The following is a 25,133-nucleotide window of genomic DNA, read 5'->3' on the forward strand; positions in this document are numbered from 1 at the left end:
TTACAGCTTTTACTATCAGAGGGGGTTAATGATCTTTTAGAACTTGGTGACTCAATAATTTGTTCAGGTTTAGCACTGTAAAACTGTTGTCCAACTCCCCTTAGATTGTTCAGATTTAGCACTGTAAAAACTGTTGTCCAGCTCCCTGCTAGCAAAAGTATCATTTGCTTTTAATAATGCACTAGAAGAGAAACTATGTACGAGTTTTCACTTAAAGTTCCATCTGAGTTGGAGGGGCAGGAGGTAGAAAGTTTTTTTATACTATTTTGCCTCCCCAAATCAAAATATTTTTCTCACCATTTGGTCGTCAAGCTTGGATCTCTTCATACAGTTTTGCTCTTTTAGTCCTTTTTGCTTTGGATGCGTCATTTCTGAACTGAATTCTGCCAGTTCCTCTTGTTTCATGTCTTCTGAAGAATTTGTTTCTTTGTTGCAAGGTTTGCAACAGAGAAAATGATGGGTGAGTTTGAGTTACTTGGGCTATTTGGATTAACTAACCAATGGGGATTCATGATGGAAATGTTTGGGAGGTTATAATCTTAGGACAAAGACTGCTGGATAAACTGACCATCATCTGGTTTTGCTGGTACTCCAAACACAACAAGGTAAGTCAGTACCTGTGAGACTACAAGGCTATTCAGCAACTCCTGGTTGATGACAGCATCAGATGTTTGTTCAAGGGTATCTATCCATGTTTCATTGGCTTGAAATCTACAATCCATATCTTCAATTACTTCATGCTTAAATTCACTAAAAGACATTTTTATTTTACATCAAAATTCTGGATGACAGCTAGGACTGTTTGAAGTGATTCAAGGGATTTGGTTATGGCATCTTAGATATCCAATGCATTTAGTCTTGCCTGTTTGCCCCCCTTACACATAGGACAATGCCACTCACGTCCAATATGCCTTGTCATCTTTGTTGGAAGATCATACTCTGGCTCAGTCATTTCAAGGCAATCTATACATAGCCACCTTCTGCAACCATCACAATTCATTGCACTTGATTCTTCATTTAAATGACAATCACAGGCTGCACACATATCAGTTCCTTTTTTTGGACTTGTGTGAGGTCGTTTTGGTGGCATTTTTACAAATATAGGATGAATAGCACACTGTGGTTTCAACCAAATACTGGCCTAAATATTAAGGTTGGCGCATCATATCCAACATTTGGAACTAACTGGTATTGTTTGTGAAAGATACATTTAGTCAATATATATGTCTGAGTAGGCTACTTGGGTGTATTACCTTATCTATATTTGTAAATGTTTGAGAAATCTTGTGAATGTACAGAATCTTTCCTATGTTGGCTATAAAAATAAATTTTTATTTATAGATGTCAAAAGATCATATCTTGTGCCATTTTTTAAATCTTGGGAACAAGAATCTTTGAATTCAAATGAAATTATATTACTAAAAATGACTGAAAAACATCAATGAAAATGGAAGATGATAATTTTATAAATAGAAATTTGCTGCATGTTTTAAATTGAGAATTTCATTGGTAGTTCTTTGTTTGTTTTGTATATTGCCTAGGACTATATCTTTGACCATTAGGGTGAAGGAGTGCATTGTCAGAGTAGCAAATATACCACTTGAACAAATCATCAGTTGGGGAATTTGGTTTTACTATTTTTGTAGTATTTTCTTTAGAAGAGCTTTAACTCTCCAGTGTTACCTTAAGGTAAAATAGTTTTTGTCAAGGTTTAGATATATATAAACCTTTCAAAAATATAGTCTTAAGTCATACACCAAAAGAATGAGTAAAGATAACAGCTTGACAATACCTTCCAAGGTTATATTTAGTCTCCAGAATCATTACTTATAAGTTATGTTCACCCAGCTCAACTACTTTCCAAGATAACAAGAAGCCAATCATCTTGTTCCTTATTATTTGCTCTTAAAAAGCTGTTTCCAAAGATTTTGGAAACCATTAAACCTTCATATATACTTTGTTGCATTAAAAGTCCATCACCTCACTTAGCCTCCCTCTCCCCACTGCCTGATGGATAAATACACAGCCTGCTATTAAAATTCACACTAATTTTGGAGTAGTATTACTTTTTTTCAGTAAATTGATCAACATTTGTTATAAGCTATTAAAGAAGGCAAGATATGCAACATTGAAAAATATAGGCTGAATATTTAGAGTAGATTGTATATTTATCCATTGGGGGGGGGGGGTGTGTAAAGTGAAGCAATTCACTTTTAGGAAAGAAATGAATAAGAACTTGTAATTTTTAAAGGAATGTTTCCAGATTTTCTGGTAACTATTTTCTAATAAGGAAATGGTATCACTATAAGGGTCCCTTTAAGGGCTCAAACTAAAATTTGCAATGAAAGTGACTGGTATGTGTGCTAAGACAAATATGCATCCAGTAGTGTGTTCACTTTCTAAATAGATAGGTAATAGAAAAGTTCCAAATTTATTCATCCCTGGGAAGGGCGTTTGAAGGAATTGCCTTCAACCCTTCCATATACAAATGAACTTAACCAATCTTCTGTTTTAAAGTAAAACTTCAAAATGATAATGATTGTTGCAATTCCACCCCAGTCTTGCCAGTTGCCAGAACATTTTGATGAAAGGTAAAAGTCTAAAATAATAACAGCTGTTGCAATTATATCCCTGTCTCACACCCCACTCCCAAATTCTTGATATAGCCAAAGGCTGCTATAGGACAAATCAAATAGGAAAAGGGGAATATACCATTAGAATCTCTCTTCAATACTCTTTCCAAATAATAATCAGTGGCATCTCTGTCCCTAATATGGCCAGATATGCTATTTTATTAAATAAAAAAGAAAAGGACTAAACTACATGCTTGTCTTACTACTCAATAATACAAGGATACAGTCAATAAAACCATAGTTGAATAAGCCTTTCACATCACAATAAACAAGAAAGACTAAAAACCCAAAATTGTTAGTCTGTGTCAGTTCTTCTGTGTGGGTGAATAATGGATGGACTCAAAAGCACCAAAGGTGTATTATCAATACATTTAATAATTCAAAAGTGTTAACTAAATCTAATATGCCCCTCTTGTAATGTAGAGTTGGTAGACTTGGGCTACTTAACCTTTACAAATTTTGATGTTTGTCTTTGTTCTTTTTAAATGAGCTGTGGCTTGGGATTCTTGTTGGATACCACACAGATTGGAAGTATTCAACTACATTGCATTGCATTGTCTTATTTAGATAGATAGATAGATAATTTTATTCACCCACTCGATACAAAACCACAAAGGGCACTATTTGATTTTAAAGAAGAAGAAAAAAAAAAACAAAAAAAAAACACATAAATTAAAAAACAAAAAAAAAAGTTACGAAACCCCCCCAAAAAAAAAAGAAATTATTAAAAAAACACACTAAGGACGAATTGCAATTTCCAGACTACTAGGCCCAAGCGACCCCAAAAATTCAGAACGACGTTTCGTCACAGCAGCAATCGGATCTGTGATACCGAACCTTGCAGACATCTTGGAATTTTTAACCCACAGTGGGGTATTTAAAAGAAATTTTGCATATTTGTAAAAAAGTGATCGAAGGTTTCTTTTATCACTAACACTAAATATATGCCAAAACGGTGATAAAGCCAGAAAGTGTGGGATCACCAGTGCATTATATAGCCTAGCTCGAATTTGTCGATTATATTTCGCTTTAGTTGAATATAGCGCCCCGTAAGCCTTACGTGCCTTTTCTGCGAAATTACTTATTTGGCGAGCACGTGTAGATGCCATGTTATGACCTATAGGCATTCCTAAGTACATTATGGAGTCAGACAGTGGAACCTCTTGAGCACCAAATTTGACAGCAAGATCTATACAGTTTGCATTTCTCCTATTGAAAGCAACAATCTCGCTTTTACTTGCATTAAAAGATAGGCCTATCTCTCTATAAGCATCATCTAAAATCTGAAAATTTTCTTCAATACGAGACAAACATCTACTTAAATTAAAAATATCATCTGCGTAATTAAGTAATGTTACATCCAAACCTCGGAAAATGCAGCTCATTTGCACTAACTTTTGGGCCTCGAGAACACTATTATTATACAACCGGGGTGACGAAATTGCACCCTGCCTAATGCCCTTTCTAACCGGAATAGCTTTTGGTAATACAATCGGCCCGTTAGGAGACGGGACTTTAACTTGGACTCGAAGCTTCTTATACATATCCCGAAAAGGCAAAATAACCGATCGGTCCACACCACGTTTATGAGCAGACACTAATAACTGGGGATGTATCCCAGAATCAAAAGCACGTCTAACATCGTGACTCGCTAGAATAAGGGATTCATTCAGTTCATCAGCTTCTATTAATATATTAGCAAGAATATAATGGACGTGCTCGCGACCAACACCTTTTTTAAATCCGAACTGATTATTGGGGGTAGAACATTGAAAAGCAATATGATCTATAACTAGCAATTCCATAAGCTTACATAAAACCGGCGAAACAGTTATAGGGCGGTAAGATACGCATTCAAACGGATTTTTTCCTTTTTTCAAAATAGGTGTAATTACTCCAGTACCAAAAACGTCGGGAACGAGACCAGAATTAAATATAATTTGGAATAGAAGCTCTAAATGACTCAGGAGACCAGCAGTACCATGTACAAGATGCAACCCACACAACTTGTCGACACCTTTCGATTGTTTCTTTTTTAATTTTGAAATTGCACGAATCAGATTAGGAACAGTTACTATGTAGCCAACACCAGAACTAGGCAATTCCATGAACTTATCAAGTTCGACTTCATATTTATCTTCAAGATCTTGTTCGGGTGGAGAGAACTCAGAAGTAAAGTGGGACACCCAATCTTGCTCAGAGATCACAGGTTCGACACTATTCTGATCACCATTACGTTTAAGAAATCTCCACACAGCATTTGGATCATTACTTATCAATTGACTATGTTGATCGATCACTTCACATTTATGCTTAGACAAAATCTTAGCAAATCTGCGTTTGCTGAACAGCCGAACTTCATTTACAACACCTGATTTCGGACGACCACACTCGTTCCAGAGCCTAAGCCAAAATTTTGCACGACCACATGCTTCACTTAGAGCAGGGTTTTCGGACCACTTTGGAATTTCCGTTCCCACTCGGACTTTACGAATGGGGACCGCAGCGGCCTCGGCAGATAACAGTGCGTGAGATATTTCACTACAGTAGATGTTTAGTAGCAGCTGTTTCTCTTCATCTTGAATACATACACTCTGCTGTAGTAATTGGAACGGCACTTTAATCTTTGTGAGAATCTCATCCAATACGTAATGATAAGTAGCCAGGTCAATTTTACTCCAATTAGTTTTGATTTTCCACTTCTTTTCATTAGTTGGGGGGTTAGGAGAGGCAGGAATTACTCGAAAAGTGTTTATAATTGGAAAGTGATCAGACGCGCTTACGCTCAGATCTACGTGCGAATTGCCGCAAGCTGGAGATTGGATGGAACTTAACATGAAGTCGAGAGATGAAGTCGAGCCTGAGTTATGGATATAAGTAAAACACAGATCATTGTTAGCAAGACGAAGACCGTCACAGGAAGATAGGAGGATCTGTGCTCGAGCATTAGACTCATCAGTCAAGTCACAGTTCACGTCACCAGCGACTATACATACAAGGCCCTGGCTAGAACAGCTGCCCACCGAACTCGATAGCTTACTGCAGGCTTCACTAAATTTTTTTTCTGATTTACTGTCTCTGTAGTCTGTTGGCATGTACACAGAGTGGATAACAGTTTTGTGCACCTTAACAGCAACAAAAAAGTCTGAAGATTTATACAGAATGGGATTTAACCTGCTGCTAACAAGAATGGCGATTCCACCGGACGGCCTTCCCCTGCCCGATGACTTTGCAGGAGTAGCAAATACTTTGACGCCATCGTTTAGCTCAAGCAGACTAACGGCTTGATTCGAGAGGAAGTGTTCCTGCACACAGAGTACATCATTATAACATAACAATCCTTCTAACAGTGGCATTTTATCAACCACTCCACCATTTAAGTTCCATGAAACAACCCGTATAGAATCACCGATCATTGTTTAGAAATTAGCTTCTGAGCTACTGGACATTGGAAGCTGTAGCACGGGTGTCGAGAAGAACCACACAGAGCGCAGGTGGGGGCATGTGGGCATGGATTGTCCCGAGAGCGGGAATGATCTCCACCGCACTTTGACCATTTCGGGGGATCTACACAAGATTTTGCTGCATGTCCGTAGGACTGACAGTTGTAGCACTGCATCGGTAAGAATTTAAATTCTGTAATGGGTAGTCGCTCGTAACCAAAAATGGGCGGAGAGTTCATTGCGATAAAGAGATGAGCTTTGCTTTCAAACTGTAATTTGAATGACCGAGTACGACCAATTTGTACGGCCTTAACACAGTTCGGTACAACTGAGCGCAGTTCGTCATCTGAAGTTTCAGTGGGAACGTGGCGGATTATTCCGAAGAAAGCGGGAGTTTTTACTTTAACACTTATAGTTGAGTCACTTTTACCCACTGCCTCAGCCAGGGACTCGGCAGCATTCTTGTTGTTCAAGACTACTCTCCATTCAGATTTCCTAGGTTTCAGCTCCACAATGTTCGAACTAGTATCACCACATACTCTGTCCAAATAGGATTTCCGAGCGCTAGGGTTCGAAAGATCTTTCGGGGGATTCTTCAAAACAACCGCATATGACAGTTTCGACATGATCGTGTTAGTTTCTGCCGCAGGCATAGCAGAGACAGAAGGAGAGGGATTAGAATCCACGTAACTATCGAACTTAGCACACAATTCGTTTACTTTCCGGGTTAGGGTAGCCGTCACTTCTCCCGGGATGATCGGAACTTCATCAGGTTCGAAAATCACAAACCGCGGCAACGAGATATTTTTATCTTCACAAACCCGAAATACTTTTAATATGTCCAGGATATCATCGGTGTTCTTCGATCGCGCAGTAACACGTGTGGTAATTCCTGCTAGGGGCCACAATAACTCCTTCGCCATTGCAATTGCTTCCTCTGAGAAAAACTCGACTGCTTTTTTCGCTATATCCTCCGAGCGATTACCAGCTTTTATCGCACGGAAAGCATAATTCAGTAACGCATTCCAAACCAATTTCTCATTACTCCCCATCGCAACAGCCACGTCACAATCCGTAATGCAAAATCAAAGTCCGAGGGGAGGAGCCAGTTCAATAAACTACGACGTAATACAGAGCTATTTAAGCTAATAAGCGAGGGAAGCGTAGTCTCTTGCTACCTGATCCCCGCAGTTTAAGGGAGTCACACTCCCGGCAGGTACAACGGCCCTTGCGACAAGAAACTCCCCTCTTCTGCTCGCTTATTAGTAAAATTTAATAATATGAACGCACTCTAGAATCCGCTATTAAGAATTTAGTGTAATAATACTTTAAAGTGAAATTCTTCTGAGCATTCTTTTAACACAAAGCAAAATGTAGCTTGCTTTTCATAACTTAGCCTGCTTTAGTTTGTTGGACAACAGTAATTGTGCATTAAAGGTTACCAATTTCTTAGCTGGTGAAAGACCATTGAGAATAGTCTTCTATTTTCTTCTGGCTACTTACTGAATTTTCTGCTTTTAAGAGAACATTCCAGTTTTTTGGAGGGGGGATGTTTGTGTTTTCATTAAAGTACTAGTTTTTAGAACCCCACACATACTGGAAAATATTATGAGTCAGTTTATTAGAACTAGTTTTGTTTTTAATTTAATATGAGATCTGAAGAAGTCTAGCATCACAGAAATTCTTTTACATCTGGAAAAATTAAAAACTAACACTTTATATTTGATTAATTCTAAGATAAAACATGAAATTTGAGGTAGTTTCACTTTTTATAAAGTATAAATCCTACAACAAATGAATTACTTGGTATTACTTCTTTAGTTTACTTGTTCTAAATTGAATTGTGAGGTTTGAGGATTTCTAACTTTGTAAAAAGATTCCAGTCTATACAAAATGAAATTAAAAGCAAATTATTTTTGTTTTGTTTATTTTTTCTAATTTACCATGCAAGATTTGAGGCATTTTAGAAGTAGAAGGCTGCAACTAGTTAATTTAAAAGAGGCCTTTGATGTGTGGGCTTAGCACTCAAGCCACATTTTGTATTTTTGCTTTCTCCTCATTTTATAGTCAGTAATAAAAAAAAATCATGTTAAGTGGCCAGAGTGAGGTAATAAGTAATAAAATAATTTAGGAATTGTTATGTTGAAAAAGGAGCAAAATTAGATGTATTAGGAGCTTGTAAAATGTTTTAAGTTTGTCATTGTAACTTGTTTGTGATATTGATTCATGTAAAAAAAAAAAATGTAAAATGATTCTTTTCACACTTAGAAACAGAATCAAAGCATGTTTTGCCTTAGAAATGTTTGTTATTGCTCATGACAATCCAATATTAGTCTATTAAATGCTTTTAACTTAAGATTGCAGTATTTTGAAGACATTTTGCTTCCCTAATTCTTTGTTTTGGGGCAGCCAGATAAAATACTTGAAAAGACCTGTTCACACCCATGATGAGGGTACCAGGTCTGCCTGTAGATCACATTCTAAATGTCCCCTAAAGCCATGTGAAAACCAAAATGGGAATTGCAGTAAAATAATTGCTTTCTAGGGTATTAGTGCTATAAAGTTAAATCAATCACCTTGTATATATTAAGTAAGACAAAGATATTTTTTAGGAATCTAGAATACCACATTATTGTTTTTTTCTAGTTATCAGCTATCTTGATTTGTATGCATCAGTGAAATTACTTGGATTTTCGCAACCTTCTTTTTTTTACAGAAATGGTTGAAGCCATGAAAACAGTTGCATCAATGGATGTGGAATTAACAGTTGAAGAAAGGAATCTCTTATCTGTTGCTTATAAAAATGTCATTGGAGCTAGAAGAGCCTCTTGGAGGATTATCTCCAGTATTGAAAGTAAAGAAGAAGCACGAGGTGGTGATGACAAACTTACTCTAATAAGGAATTATAGAACTCAGGTTGGTTGCTTTTTTTACTTCCATACTCTGATAGTAGAATAATCATATATTTGTACTTAAAGATGTGTTTGGTAAATCCATTGTTGGGAGCAGAAAGCTATCAGAAGTTAAAGCTCTCTGTATTTCAGTCTTGAATATGGACTTTTATCATGCTAATTTTCTACTACATTCGCCAAATATAGGGGGTAATGAAAAGTGGCATCAATTCGAAAAAAATTACGTGGGGGGGGGATATATTTTTCAATATTTAGATGGGTAAATTAGTTGCTTTTTTCAATGAAAATTCAAAAAGATGCATGTTTCAATGAAAATACCCACCCACTCCCAAGTAAAAAAAGAATCAAATAGGGGACAGAGGCCCCATTGCTCCCTCCTCCCACCAATTGATGCCATTGATAATGAATAATTTATTGTTAATAAATTATTTACAGTATGACCATCCTACATCATAACATCCTAAGGCTGTATTGTGAATATGGTGTTTGATTTCTACTTAAGTTGATATTCAAGGGTTTTCTGAGATTTTTCATTATAAATCTATAGCACATATTGCTCAGTTATAAAAATCTATAGAAATTAAAGAGCCCATTTAAATTCAGACAAGTGTGAGTCAGCTTGTTGTAAAAGACGTCAAACTAATATGAATGTACATGACTTTGTTTGAAGCAATGAACCTTAAAATATAAATCACCAGCAGGAAGGGCTGTTTCCCATCAGACTTTGAGAATTTTTGTTTTGTGTATTAGTGCATCTATAACAATTTGATTAGTTTTCATGAATTTCATGCATAGCAGATTTGTAGTAGGGGTTCCTTGCTTTTTAAATCCATGTTGTTCAAGTGGGTAAACAAATTAGCCAAATTACAATTGTAAATGCCCCTAGTCTTTCTTTGAAGAGTTAAAGAGATACCACAGTTGTTGTATTAACAAGTCATCAAACAAATTAGCTAAATAAAGCTATCGATTTAAAGCATTTGTTTAGTTTTTAAGTTAAATACTACTAACACTCATGCTTGTTGCAATTAATTTTTGGCATTCAGTAGGTAATTGTATTTATTTAATTTCATTCAGGCGCACTTACTGGAATCCTTGTTGGCTTAATGTGTGTCAGAGCTGAATATACTCCTATTTGTTCTATTTTAGATATTAAATTCTTGTGTATTAGTCGGTCATGATTAATCAATTCTTCTCGTTCAAATCTTTGTTAAAAGGTGTTATGGCATTGCAAAATTTTTAACTGTAATGCTTTTTTTTTTTTTAAGCTATAATTGTTGGTACAATAGGAATATCATAGGTGTTCTGTACTCTTAAATGTTGAAAAATATGCGGAATTCGTTTAGTTCCATTGAATTCAGTTGTTTATTTTCCTTTTACAAATCCTAAAGTTGCCTTTGAAACATGCAGTTTTGTAACATGTCCGCAGCTATAACTGGTGTCAAAGGAACAAGACATTTGCATTGTTCAATCCATTAGTTTCATGACTTGGACTTTTTCTTTAAGAATGATCTTAACCTGCTTAAAAATTAAAAGATTTTTTTTTTTCAATGATTTCCAAGAAATGTTTAGTATATTTTTCGATCTAAAAAAAAACTACTGACCAAACTTGAAAAGTGTATTTTGATAGATGGTTAAAGCCAAATCTCAGATGTCAAATCATAGCAAATTGTCATCTTTTGCTAAAAAAAAAAAAAGTTTTGAGCTAAATAAAAATAAGATACTAGAAACTTGGACAGGGAAGGTAAACCTTGAGGATCAAAACTGTCAGATACAAAAACAAGAAATCTGTCTATTATACTCACTTCTAAAGATCATAACTGGTGAACTTTTACATCATGTCCTGGTTTATAGGTTTATTAAACTCAATGCTGGTTATTAATGGTTAGAAAAAATTTTATTAAAGAGAAAATAATATTCAAAGTGCATGTGGATATAATTACTTTGATAATTAAAGCCTTTGTGTTTAGGAATCTTTAAGAAATATGCGAAAGTATTTAAATTTGTTATATATTTTTTCCTAATAGACTGTTTTTCTGAAGAAAAACAGCAGATTGCAATTTTCTTAAAACCCCTAAAAATGCAGATGGTGTTTTTGGTCGAATACACCTAATTTATTCTCTATTTTTTGAACTTTCTATTACAACCAAAGCACTGAGAAGCTGTTAAAAGTTGAATTCCTCCCATTTTGTTCTCCGTTTCTGCTATCCATTTTTGTTTCCATCTCAGTTTTCATTTCTTTGCAATGTAAGATTCAAATATTAAATTAGGTTTAATATTAAATCTAATATTATTTTCTTTTTAGGTTGAAAATGAATTGAAAGACATTTGTCAAGATATATTAAATGTCATAGAAAAGCATTTAATACCAGCTGCTTCTACTGGAGAATCAAAAGTTTTCTATTTTAAGATGTAAGTATCAAAACATTTCTGAAAAGTTTCTGACCTTCCCAAGGAATAGCAATTGCAGGTCTCATTCAGAAAAGCTGTGTTAATTTAGCACCATGTAAGCTGAACAATTGACAGGGTGATTTTAGGTTCTTTTTTGTAATGAAAAAAATTAAAATGGACTTGAATTTTTGGCCCAAATGTCCTTACGCTATGGGCCTTTCTTAAAAATATTCCATTTCAAGAGTTATTTTTGACATATTCCTGGGGGCCAAGATAGATGCCATTAAAAGATTTTTTTGCTGCTGCTGTTGGAAAACTCATATGTCTCCTCAAACATTAAGAGATGTTACACTTTTTTACATTTGTTTGGTCTTCAATGTTCAGGGGTGGAGTTGAAACCCTCGTATCAGCCCCCTCCCCCCACTTCCTCCTTAAAGGGTGTCATTGTCCATCCTACAGAAATTTTAAATGGATGATCAGATACGATCTGTGTGGTGTAGTGTTTATGCTGTATGTTTGATGGGAAGTTAGTTTTTGAAGGTATGAATTTTTTTTTTTTTTTTTTTTTTTTTTTTAGTTTAGAAATGGATTGATTGATTGATTGATTGATTCACCTTAAGGGTATTTTTCTGGAGGACTCTACAACTTCATATACAGGGCTGCTAATGGGGCCTACAACTTTCATTTGTGGTGCACATCATTCTTGCTAATTTGGATAATTATTCTCAACAAAATGGTACTGGAAATTTGAAACACCATTCCCACAAAAAATAGTTGGGGGGGGGGGGCAATTAAGAGTATTTTTCTCTTGTTTTTCTCTGTCAATTTTTATATCCTTCTGTGTTACCTTATTTGCAATTAGAATGAAAGCTGGGCTTTTTGTTGATATAGTATTTGTGACTATAGATTTAGCCATTTGGAACTTTGAATTTTCAGCTAATACAAATTTTTGTAATGGTAATTACATAGTAGGGATAGATAATAAGGTAGAAATTCACTTATTAATGTTGCATATAGGACAGAAATCACATAGAAAAAAAGATAGGTTATTTGATTCCTCATTCAATAATCTCTCCAAATACAATAATCACTGCCGTTACAATTGTGTCCCAACTTCTCCCATTTAATGGCGCCAGATATAGTCCTGGGTTGTATACAAAAGCTAGCTGATGTTTTCTCCAAATTTGCTGCATTTAGAGATGTTAAGCAATTGTAAAATCAACATATTTTTTATTCAATAGAGGTGGGATGATACCGTTAAAAAGATAAAATGCCATCATGAGTGCAAATAGTTTTCAGAACTAGTTGGCAATCTTTAAAATTGCTTTTTGAAATGAAATGTCACAAAATACACTTACCAGCTATTAATACTGCTGATTTGCAGTAAGACGGGAGTTGAGAGACGTAAAAATTATTCTTGGACCACAACATGACCATATTAAAGACTGCTACAATCTTTGTTTTGAATTGCAGCAATTATTCAGATTTTCTAATGTTCTTTCCAAGAAATATTATTATTCTTTGCTTGAAAAATCCAGGCAGAAATGCCTTTCCAACAGCTGCTCAAAATTTTTTAGTTAAGTCTTTCTGTCTACTTTTTATGTTCAAAAGAAAAAAAAAGTAATTTCTAAAATCCCTCTTAAGGAACAAGAGACAGTTTCCTGTTCTATACTCTTTGATGGGGTGGCAGTGACTGTGGGTGCCTAAAAAAAACCAAATGGAGGCGTGAATGACTTGGGGATGTAGGCTGAAACCCTCAATACATGTTAGTATTATTTTTTAGGAAAGGTGATTACCATCGTTATTTGGCTGAATTTGCCACTGGAAACGACCGAAAAGAAGCAGCAGAAAATTCATTGGTGGCCTACAAAGCTGCTAGTGATATTGCCATGACAGAATTGCCACCAACACATCCTATTAGGTAAGGCTCATCTACCTTTGTATCACAAGTAACTTTTAATAATTATTCTGTTGCTTGGTGGCCTACAAATTCATTGGTGGCCTACAAAGCTGCTAGTGATATTGCCATGAAAGAATTGCCACCAACACATCCTATTAGGTAAGGCTCATCTACCTTTATATCTCAAGTAACTTTTAATAATTATTCTGTTGCTTTGTGGCCTACAAATTCATTGGTGGCCTACAAAGCTGCTAGTGATATTGCCATGACAGAATTGGCACCAACACATCCTATTAGGTAAGGCTCATCTACCTGTGTATCACAAGTAACTTTTAATAATTATTCTGTTGTTTCAGCTGCATACCAACACATGAAAGGGGGGAGGAGTTACCTCCCTTCTCCTCATTTGGAAATTATGAATTTGAATATGTACTTTTTTTTATTGTTGTTTGAATTTAACACTAATACGTCTTGTTTTGTTCAATATTAGAATGGTGCAAGATAAGAATCATAATGCAAATGGAAAGCATTTGGCATGATTAAAAAGCATAGTGGTGTGTATATATCATTAAACATTTCAACTTAGTGTAAAAACTTAACTGTTGGCCTATAATTTGTTAATTAGGTTCTAAAAAATAATTTTGACCTAGGTTAACAAAATTTAGCCCCTGTGGTACTTCAATAGGGGGGGGGGGCAGGATAATACAGAAAGGCCAAAATTACTATTAACCTTTTCAAACAAGTTGTATTTTGTATCAAACAAAAAGGTAAAACCTCGCTCGGTCTCAAACTGACATTTCTTTAAAAAGGAACTGAATTCAAAAGGCTATGAGGGCAGTCAACTGAGATGAAAACAAAAGCAAATTCCAAAAGTGCACTTAGGACATAAAATAAGTTAAAATTCTCATCAGAGCCTTCGTATAATATGTTTAAGATGCGAAGTGTTCTTAAAGGGAGAGTGGGTCATAACCGTCAAATATCAGGTAAATTAATACATCAGTATTAAATGGTCGTTGGGAGGAGATTGGGCCCAATGATACATTAATACGCCATTACTAAATCATTATGTTTTTCTGATTCTTCTACGACTTAAAGAAGAAATAAGTGTGGAAATAAAAGTCAAATAAAGCTTGTGCTCCAAATTGTATTCAATCAGAGGTCTTTAAAATGAATATGATCCTTAAAAACTCTCAATGATTGCTTAAAATATTTCCTGGTCACAAAATACATTTAGTCATCATAAAAGAAAACTTTTAGCTCTTAGTGTCTCCCGCCCCCCGCTCCCAATCCTTGTTGTATTGAGTATTGAAAAAGAGTATGCAATGAAGATTGAATGTAATATTTGATTTGTTTTATTTTCTCGTATTATACTTTTTCCTTATCATTGCTATTGAAAAATTAAGTTTGGTGACAGAGTCAGATTGATATATATATATTTCATGCAATCTCGTAAAGTTTCCAGAACTTTGACTTCCCGGAATTCCTTCTCTTCCAAGAGCGGTTTTTCTTGAGAGTAAATTGTTTCCTATTCAGACCAAAAACGAAATGTAGACCTTATTCCTACAAGATGAAACTGATGAACAAACTTTAACTGAAGAATTAGATATACTATTTCTTGGTATCCTAATATATCTCTTCTGCTATAACTGTGAGACTTTTTGGATTGAACCGTTTAACCAGTGAATGGTTTGAACTGTGCCAGTTTACTGTATGGATAGCACAAACGCGTGGAATAGGGTAATACCCTTGGATTAAGGACCTCAAATGTTCAGTTAAATGTTTAAACTTCAGCACCTTTGGACAGATATTTTTTGCTTGGATTTTAATAGGAAAAATTAGCTTATGGAACTTGGGTGAATTTAATACATCAGTTTGAAATTCCTGTTGCTGTACTGAGCAAAAACTAAGCCATTTAAAAGGGTAATAGTCTACGGTTTCAATGGACAATTAGATCAATGGGAAGCAGGAGTGGACCCTGCTTTTCTCACGTATATAAGCATAAACTTTAAATAAACATTATTTATTAGATTGGCCTTGAAATAGTGCGTTAAGTTTTTTAATAAATTAAATATGACCAGGATACCTAAGCAATAGTGTTTAAAATAACGTTTGAACTTACGAGACCAAAAAAATTGAAAGTTTTGCATCAGATTCATTACAAAAGGTAACTTGAAAAATGTCAGAAATACATAAGGTAAAAAGTTCTTTTGAAAACATTGCTGTTACACAATTTGTGTCCATAGTTATTTCACGCCATCTAGATTTGATATGCTTAAAATTTAATTGGCCATATTCTGGTTTAGCACTGCCATGAGAAAAGCTTTTTTATATGTATAAAATAAAGAGTGACGTTAAACTTAAAACGGACAGAAAGTACCCATGTAAAGTACTATTTTCTTTCACCTCTTAAAATGATCAGTTCTCATAAATTGTGTCTTTTTCCAAATTAAACCTGATGAGCATTAGGAATTTCTCTGTTCTTTTAAATTTATGTTTTGCCTAAGTTAATTTGTCCTTTGAGAGTAAATTTCACATTTGCGGGCCAGTTCTATTTAAAATTGAAATATCCTTTGTTTTTTGTTTATTCTTTTCTCATCCGCCAAAGCTCTATTGTCTCATTGAGTTTATGATATAGTTATTTATTTCTGTTTTTCATTTTAGGCTTGGTCTTGCTTTGAATTTCTCTGTATTTTACTATGAGATTTTGAACAGTCCAGACCGAGCCTGTAGATTAGCCAAGGCTGCATTTGATGATGCTATTGCTGAATTAGACACTCTCAGCGAAGAAAGCTACAAAGATTCTACTTTAATTATGCAGCTTCTAAGGGATAATCTAACATTATGGACTGCAGACATGCAACCTGAAGGTAATTTTGTTTCTCTTTTTCTGTAGTAACTACACTGTCAATTTATAATAGATCAAGGATCGAATGTTTTTTGCGAACTCCTTGGACTTTTCTTTTGTGCCTCTAACAGGGCTTTCTAAGATGTTGGTAGCAGACAAAACAGTCAAAGGGGTTTAATTCTCTATTAACTGGTTGATCGCCCATATACTTGTTAGCCGTTACCTACAAACGAGAAAGCATCAAAATTGTAATTAATATGGGAAGTAGAGGCCATAGATGAAATTGCTGAAGCTCTGTAAGATGCAGCCAGACGGAGGAACAGTAATAAGCTTTATTGGCATGTTGAAAATTGAAAGGGAGCAGTCAATATTGACTTGTCCCAGTTAAAAATAGGAACGGGGCCATGATTAGTGATAAAAAATTAGGAAAGCATTAAAGAGAAATGGGCTGAACATTTTGAGAACGTGATAAACCTTAATAAAGTTACAAGAAATGATATAGAAAAGGATGAAAAAGTTTTTGGCCCTTTGGAAGTGAGGAAAGATTAGTTTGACGAGGAAGAATTCGAGACAACACTAAAAGGATTAAAAAAAAGGTCCCAAATGCATTGCTGTATTTCAAGTAGGAAATAGGGGGTAGTAGCAGGTTTAGTATTAGATAAGGAAATAAGCAAGATTGCATTCTATCCCCATTTATGCAGACCATTTTGGTGGACTGGAACACAGCAAAGACTATGATAAAGCAGTCTCCTCGATTGGAACTATTCTGATGATTTAAATGTCTTAGATGAAAATGTTAGCGAAATGAATGATTTTTTTGATGTTTTAAGAGCTCAGAATGCAAGAGTAGATTTGAAAATTAATGTTAGGAAGACTAAGTCGCTTAAACTAAATAGTTGAAGTAAAGAGAGTTGGTGCAGGGAAGATATTAAAAGTAGATTAGCCAAGGCCAGGGCGTTTTTTTTTTACATTTGAAAAAAGCTTTGAAGAATAGAAAGAAAAGTCTACAAACCAAGGTTGGAATATTGAAGCTGCAGTTTTAACTTTAGTCAAGTAAGATTTTCTACGAACTGATTTGGGCACCCGTTTGATTTACCATATTTCAAACGGTATGTCATCCTGGGTTGGGAATATGTCGTAAGGAAGGATTTACGGAAAATTGGAACTTGTTTCATTTCAGAATTTGTGAGAGAAAAAAAAAACAGAATATAGATGTAGCATGTCTACAAGAAGTTGACTCAAAAAAGTTCAAAGTCCAGAAAAGTTACCAGTATGTTTATCGAGGGCTCAAACCAGATGTTGGTTTCCTTTTAAAAGACAGTGCACAGTGTGATCAAGGAAGTATGAGTTTTGACGATGATGCAAGCATTTGTAGTGTGCGTTGTGTGTCGTTAGTAATAGTAAACGTCCACCTACCGTTAGGAAGGGGTAACTTCACACAACGGGAGAGTGCCATTTGTGAAAAATTGCCAAGGTTCCTTTGTGAAGAAAAGTTGATAATGTTGGGGGATTTTAATTGTATAGTGTCCGAAGCGGATACCTTAGGAAGGAATGGAAAAGTAGCAAGAAGAAGATGCAGTGAAGATTTAACGGCGGTCATAAGTACTTGGAATTTTGAAACATGTGTGAGTTGATTTTGGGAAAGGATCTGGATTTACTCGAATGGATAACCAAGGATCAAGCAGAATAGGCCAGGTTTGTGTGAAGCATAATCTGTTAACGAAAGTGATTAGTGTACAGAACGAACTCGTATTTTTCTCTGACCACACTGCTCTGGTAATGGACATGGGAACTAACACAAACCGAGAAAAATTTATAAAGAACTATTGGAAACTGAATCCTTCAACACTAAAGGGCCCACTGAAAGAGCAGCTGAGAGCCAGTATTCGAACTTGGATGCATGATTTTACAGATGGAACAGAGCCAGTGCAATTTTGGAAAGTCCTAAAGCAAAAAGTAAAAGCATATGTACAAAACTGGGGAAAATAATCAAAAAGGGAAAGTAAAGCACATAAAAGAAATCTTTATATATTGTTAAACCAACTGAAGGAAGAGATTGACGATGGGACGGAGGTTTGGTACGAGTTTAAAGAGGTCAAAGATGAAATACAAAGATTGAAGAAAAGGAATTTGAGATTTGGATACTGAAAAATAGATTGGCTGAAGAAGAGAATGCAGGACAAGTAAATCTAGCAATGAAAATTAAGGCTAAAAAGAAAAGAGAAAATAATAGAAATAGGGGATTAAGAAATAAGCAGGGAGAATTTGTGGAAAATGAAGAGGAGATACAAAAAAAAATAGTGGAAGATTCATATAAGCAAATTTACACATTGCCAGATCAAGAACAAGATTGCAGAATGGATTCCTTGGCAGATTTTGAACCAGGTAGGAAGGTAAAGACCGAAGAGAATGAGCTGATACTGCAGGAGGTAACCCGGCTGGAAACTGAAAAAATAATAAGAGGAATGAAAAATGGCAAGTCACCTGGGGTGGATGGACTGGGATACGAATTTTATAAAGAATTTTTTCCGGAAATTGGGGATCTGTTTACTTTGGTGGTGAGAAGCTATGTTGAACAAGGATATCCAGAGGATGATGTGGGCATGATGTCTCTCCTTTTTAAAGGAGGCGATATTATGGACCTTCAAAACTGGACGCCTATATTGGTTTCAAACAGTGACTACAGAATAACGTCCAAATTTTTAACTAAGAGAAGGGAGAAGGTGATGCCTGGAATCCTGGGAGGATATCAGTTTAGTGGTATTCGAGGAAAGAAGTTCCAGCATATTCTCAACATGATGCATGACTCGTTGGTACGCAGAGACGAAGAAATGGCAAAAAAAATAAAGGCGTTTTCCATAATGGCTTTCCTACTGTGTATGGATGTTGTCAAAACGTATGACTCGCTTATAAGGTCGATACTGTGGACACTGATGAAGGAAAAGTTTGGGCTTGATCAACGGTTTGTGAAGTGGCATGAAAATTATATAAGAACCCGATGGTGGTTGTGAACATAAATGGTTACACTAGTGGAAGGCTGAAGCTTGAAAAGGCAGTGCGACAAGAGGATCCGAGTGCCCCTTATTTAATAGAACTTTATATAGATCCACTTTTTAAGTATGTTGAACGGCAAATTCAGGGAATTGCCATTACAACGAAAATCTCCTTGAAATCACTGGCTTTTGTAGACGATGGGGCCTTCCTTCCTGGAAGTATGGCTGATTTGATGGAAGTGGTGAGAGGACTAGTTGGGTATGGGGAGCATTTCTTGGTAAAAAATACACAGACAAAGAGCCAGTTACTAAACATAGGTGAGTGTGCACGCTTAGATGATAGCGTCTGGGTCGAGGAAGCTCAGTCAGTGAAAGTATTGGGTGCACTTTTTGAAAGAATGGTGAATGTGGACAATTTGCGGGAAGAGCATGTGCGAAAGATTGAGGGGTTGCTGGTAGCCCATCAAAGAACACACTTCGTGTCAATGTTTGAGAGAGTAGTGTATGTAAACACGTATGCTCTCCCACTGCTATTTTATCTGGCATCAGCTTTTAGTCTTGAAGAAAAGTATGCTAAAAAGGTGGAAAGGAGCATTTGGCGTTTCGTTTGGAGGGGAAAACTGGAAAAGCTAAGAATGAAAATGTTGTATGTGCTCCGAGATGAGGGGGGTCTTAGTGTTATAAATTTCCGAAAGGTGCGCAAGTCTCTGAGAATTAGAAACGTCTGTGAGATTATCTGTAGTAAATGGATCGACGGTAAAATAATAGGAGGATGGGCCTTACCAGTGATAAATACTGAGGAGGATGAACTAGCAAAACAAAAAATGATCAGGGATGTGCCAGAGAAACTCCATGAAGTAATATGGTGTATTCTAGAAATGAAAAACCAAGGCTTGCTGAGTGATCAGATGAAAAATACCGAAAGGAAAAAGATAGTGGATGGATATTTAGAGAAAACAGAAGAAGAAGTGGTTTTTCACGTGAAAACAAAACAACCATTTGTGAATTTTAAGCTATCGTTTGAGAAAATGCATAGTGTACCATAGTGAGTTTATAAAGGAATTTATGTTTCTGTTTATTCATGAGATACTGTCGCTTCAAGATCGGGTAAGTCGTTTTACCCAAGATGAAGGTCCAAAGTGCAAGTTTTGCGACGAAATAGTGATAAATGGCCTGAAGTACGAATTTTTGAACTGTAAATATAATGAAGGAATTGTAGATAAGTGTTTTAGTGCTTTAAGAGATTCTGGAGTAATTGGGAATACTGAGGAAGAAAAGATAATGTTGATTAAACTGAATGTAGAAATTCCTGGAAATGAGAGGAGAGAGCTAGCTGTGGTGTCGATTGTGACGAAGCAATGTGAATATTTATGGAAAAGAAGGAAGAAGAGAAAAGAGGTTGAGTTAAGAAGGTTTGATTATGATTGTAGGAGAACGACAGCGCATTTAAGTAGAACTGAAATGTGGAAAGAACGAGTGGATGGAGTTGTTGGTGGAAGAGTTTATTGGAAAGAGGTAGGTTATGTTTGAGGAGATATTTTGTGAGTGTGTGTTTCAGTGTAAGTTAAAATGGGTAAAACAGCGTTGCCGGTTTTTGTAATTTTGTTTTGTTTTTGGAGTTAAATAGTGGCCGAAGTATAGTTAAAAGGGAAAAATGAAAAGATAAAGTTGAAAAGTGGTATCATTATAACTTTCTAATTAATATTATAACTTTCTAAGTAATTTGTAAATATGTTGGTCTTTTTTTTTTTTTTTTTGTAAAAGAAAGTTATACTGATAGATAATTTGGTTTATTTGTTTTATTATTATTAATTTAATTAGTTTATTTTGAATTTTATTATTATTATTATTTGTTTTTATAGGAAACACGAAGGATCACCACCCGGAAGAGTTTAGAGTTATGGTAAGAAATAGCCACCGTATGAAGAGCTTCCTGTTGGGAGAGGACGCCCTTTTCCGTGGGAATGGCAAATTTTGTTTCTTTTATTAGAAAGTTTTTGGTAGTATATGGTGACTCGAAGTGTTCTAGTTCGGCTACTATTTAATAAAAAAAGAATAGGTGACGTATAAAGTTAAAACTAGATGTATTTTGAATTTAAAATTTGCCATCACTGAGAAGAGAGGAGGCGGGTTTAAAAAAAACAACAACAGTAGGTCCACCCCTGAATGGGTTGGGAGGATGTCGTAATGAAGGATTTACGGGAAATTGGAAATTATTGGGAGGGTGTAAAGAGTGAGACTTTGAATAGAATGGGATTGAGAATGAACGTGTGTAGCTTTTTTGGCCTCGGGCGGTTTGCTGCTGCAGTGAGATGTCAGCAGTAGTAGTTACCTGATGCGTGTTGCTGTGTTTTTTCTAAATATCTTGTATCTATTCCGTTTATAAATCTATAGGTAAACCAAAAGTTCACACCCTACATATAGAATTAAATTTTAAAGGGGAAATAAAGAAAAACTTGTTGTAATTACTTTTTTGGTATTTTGCTGATTGTAGTCAACTTTAGGTTAGAGATATTTGTAGGGTCTTTCACTTAAACATCTTTTTGTAAAGGGTACTCCCATTTGGACTCCATGTGGAGGAATATTTATAATCACAACTTCCGTATTTAGGTTTATTTCTGTCTAATCCATATTTACAAGCGGATAAAAATCAATACTCGCAAATCGATCTGAACACATGATGAGATAAATAATACTGTATGATTCTGATAGGAAATATATTTTGACTCCAAGACAAATTAGTAAAGAGGAGTATGTTCAAATATTTTTGGATATTGTTACTTTATTTATGTCAACCTGAAGAAAGGGTTTTACTCTCTTATTATAGTACCTTTCTACACCTGCTATCATGCACACATAATTGTAATCCCTTTATATTTCCAAGTTCATTTCAACCCCCCCCCCCCCCTTCTCCCTACCGTTAATAGTCCAGTAAACACACTTTTTTTTTACATCTGATTCCACTATGGAGAAAAATATTCTGTTTCCTTCTAGAAGTTGGACCTACGTGCATCTATCCTATTTAGCATATCCAAGATTCAACCTCATGACAGTTAAACTTTATTTTTAGGTGAAGGTGAAGGTGCTGAAAAAGTCCAAGATGTAGAAGAACAAGAAGCAGCATCCTAAATATGAATCCTTTTATTAAAAGAGAAATTCTTTTTTTACTAGTGAGTTAGGAGCTGTGTGAGACAAAGTGTCAGAAAAAAGTTTTAGTAGTGACTTCTACTAATATGCGTTTCTTTTTTTCTTTTTTTTAATTTTGTATAGTTATTTGAATCTTCTGGATTTTTTTTTTCTATTTTTAGTTGCCGTTTTGTTGTCAACTGCTTTCTTTGTTTGTGCTAACCAGTGTCTTCTGGTTCTCATAATATTGTATCTTGTAAAAGAGAAAAGATAATGCATGGTCTTTATTGTGATTAATTTGATTTCATGAATGGTTTAAAGCATTGTTTTTGTGTCTGGTATTTCTGTGTGAATTTAAAAAACTAGAAAACTAGGAAATGACACGATGTTGTCGCGTGAACTTTAAAGCAAATTCCTAGTTTTAGGAAGGCTTGGCTAACTACAAGAGAAAAATACTTGAATGTAAAGATATTTTTTAAGCATTCTTACTTTTATGACTATTTTATTTGGCTGCTAAAATATTCGTTTTGTTTTAGTGTTCTTGAATAGGACGAACTATTTGTAAATAATCTGCTCATTGGGTGTACTAGCTGTATGATCTCTTATGTTATTCTTACATAAGGCTCCTGTCGTTGGAATTAATTCTCTTTTGCTTTATGTCAGAATTGTGTATTCAGTAATAGTTGTCACCAGGGTTGCTACAGTGTTCAAAAACTAGCTAAAAATAACTTTGTAATTTTCTGGTCTTCATTTTTGAATACAGCAGAAGACGCGCCTTCAGCAAAGGCAGGCATGCCATTTAATGCGCATTATTCGGGTGTTATAACCTTATCCTTGATACCAAGTTTCCGTTCAGTGAGTGACGTTCTTGAAGTATAGAGTTTTATTCAAATACCGAACAAGCGATATCACCTTAGAAGTGTTTCTGACGAGGTGATGTAAACATCCCTTGTCAACTTAATATGATTGAAGAAACTTGAAAAGGGTTAGGTGAAGCCAATCATATAGCCTATAAATACGAAGAAGCCGGTCCTGACAAAGAAACTCAGCAAGCTGCCAATGCATTTTTGATGGCAGTGTTTACTCTCCATAACAAAAAGAAGTTCTTCCAAATTTCTAGTGGAGCAAAACCTGCCCAAGAGTGTTCAAATTGAAATCTTCTACTTGATACCTCGTGTCTTTAAACAAAGGGTTTCTATCCATCTAGCTACAAAGTCACATGAAATTCTGATTCCCCCCCCCCCCCCCGCTGATTAGTATCAGAAATGAAAACGGGTAAAAAGTAGCATTGTTTTTACTGGAATTAGGTGTATGGCAACCCTAGTTCTGACCATTTTTATTAGATCACAAGAATATTTTTGCTTCGTCAAATAACTGCCTCTTTTCAAGCTGTTTGTGTTTTTTTTTTTTTTTTTTTTTTTTTTTTTTTTTTTTTTTTTTTTGTATATTTCAGTTCATTCCAAGGAAAAATGTCTCTTTAGTCAGTGTTTTAATTAGATTACTTTGTTGTTGGTTTTTTTTTTTGTAATAGTGAATACAAAAAGAATATATTAGATTTAATTTTGCCCTCCAACATCAAACTGAAGCAGTCAACTAAGGATTTTATTTTTAAGTTAAATTACTTAATGTAAGGGATATTATGAAATTTGTAGAAAGTACTTAAAAGGGCAGTACCCTATTGTATAGTAACGCCGACTTTGGAGGGCGCTATGATCTTTGGAAAAATGCCAATTCTTAAAAATTAAGTTTTTACGAATCTTGAAATAGCCAGCTAATTTGTGATGTACATTGTACTTAAGCCGATATTAACAACTACTTCATATGGTAAAGGTTTTGATACTGACTGTAATTTTATTAGACATAGTGTACGATGCGCTCCATAACCCAATTATCATTAATAATAATTAATTATTTGCTATTATTTTGGCCCCAAAACACAGACAACACAATATTATCTGTTGTTTGGGACGCATTTTAGAGGCCAAATCTTTTGTTATTATTGGCCATTCCAGGTCGAAACTAAAAAGATTACCACTATTGATAATTGTGTGTCCTATGTGTGCTGGACTATGCGTCCAGCATGCTGGAATGCACGCATAGTCTACATTCCAGTTATTTTTTATGGAGTGTGGCTGTCTTGGCTGAAACTTTTTTAACTTTAAATCTGAAATATATTATAATATTGAAACATTGTAGTGGTCTTTTCTGAGATAAACCATTTTTTCTGTTCCTGTTTACCAATCTTGCAATAAATTAATAAGAATTGGAATTGAATTGGTATACTTGCTCTATTCTTTTCTTGTCAGTAGGATTTCAATAAAATGGGAAAGTGGATTTAAATTGTGTCGGTTTCTTTGAGATATTGGCGTAAGACAGATAATCATTGTATTTTGACGACGGTACTAATGTTTCGTCCAATCAGCAGTCATTCTCAGTGGATAATTAGACTAACCAAACGTTAAGGCTCTAATTTCCGAACTTAAGAAACAATCCAATGGGAATAGACATCAGAAAAAAGATGAACAAAGCTAGTTCAAACTCACCCGTCTAATCAATATTGAATTACTTTGAGTCTGATCTGAAACTTTCATATATTTTTTTTTTTTAGTATCGAATAGCTTTCTTATATTTTAAAGTTTGTTTTTGCTCTCTGAAAAACAGCTTTCGATTTTACCCGATGACATTTGAAAAACTGTGTCACTTGTTGACATAATCTTTCTTTCTTTGTGTTGAAAAGGAAACGTGGTCTGCAATTAATCTATATTGAGCATTTCATTCACTGTAGGTGTTGAGGCTTTGTTTTTTCACAATGTCAATAAAAATTCTAGTAACAATTGTGCTGCATTCTTATGATTTTAGATGGGGGCTCTCCTAACCTCTTCCTATAGCTCAC

General features: G+C 35.1%; 1 protein-coding gene across 1 annotated transcript in view; it reads left to right on the top strand.

Moving 5' to 3' along the window:
* The window catches only part of 14-3-3epsilon (tyrosine 3-monooxygenase/tryptophan 5-monooxygenase activation protein epsilon), a 30,318-nt gene extending 5,244 nt beyond the window's left edge, over nt 1–25,074 (top strand). Inside the window, exons 2-6 of the mRNA XM_089103070.1 lie at nt 8,793–8,992; nt 11,291–11,397; nt 13,160–13,297; nt 15,938–16,143; nt 22,185–25,074. Of these exons, the coding sequence (XP_088959196.1) occupies nt 8,793–8,992; nt 11,291–11,397; nt 13,160–13,297; nt 15,938–16,143; nt 22,185–22,243 (710 nt within the window). The 3' untranslated portion in view covers nt 22,244–25,074. The remainder of the gene's footprint in view (nt 1–8,792; nt 8,993–11,290; nt 11,398–13,159; nt 13,298–15,937; nt 16,144–22,184) is intronic.
* Nucleotides 25,075–25,133: the final 59 nt, after the last annotated feature.

Source organism: Artemia sp. Qi Xiang Cuo, chromosome 17 (genome assembly GCF_049724085.1).
Source record: "Artemia sp. Qi Xiang Cuo chromosome 17, ASM4972408v1, whole genome shotgun sequence".
Taxonomy (NCBI): Eukaryota; Metazoa; Arthropoda; class Branchiopoda; order Anostraca; family Artemiidae; genus Artemia; species Artemia sp. Qi Xiang Cuo.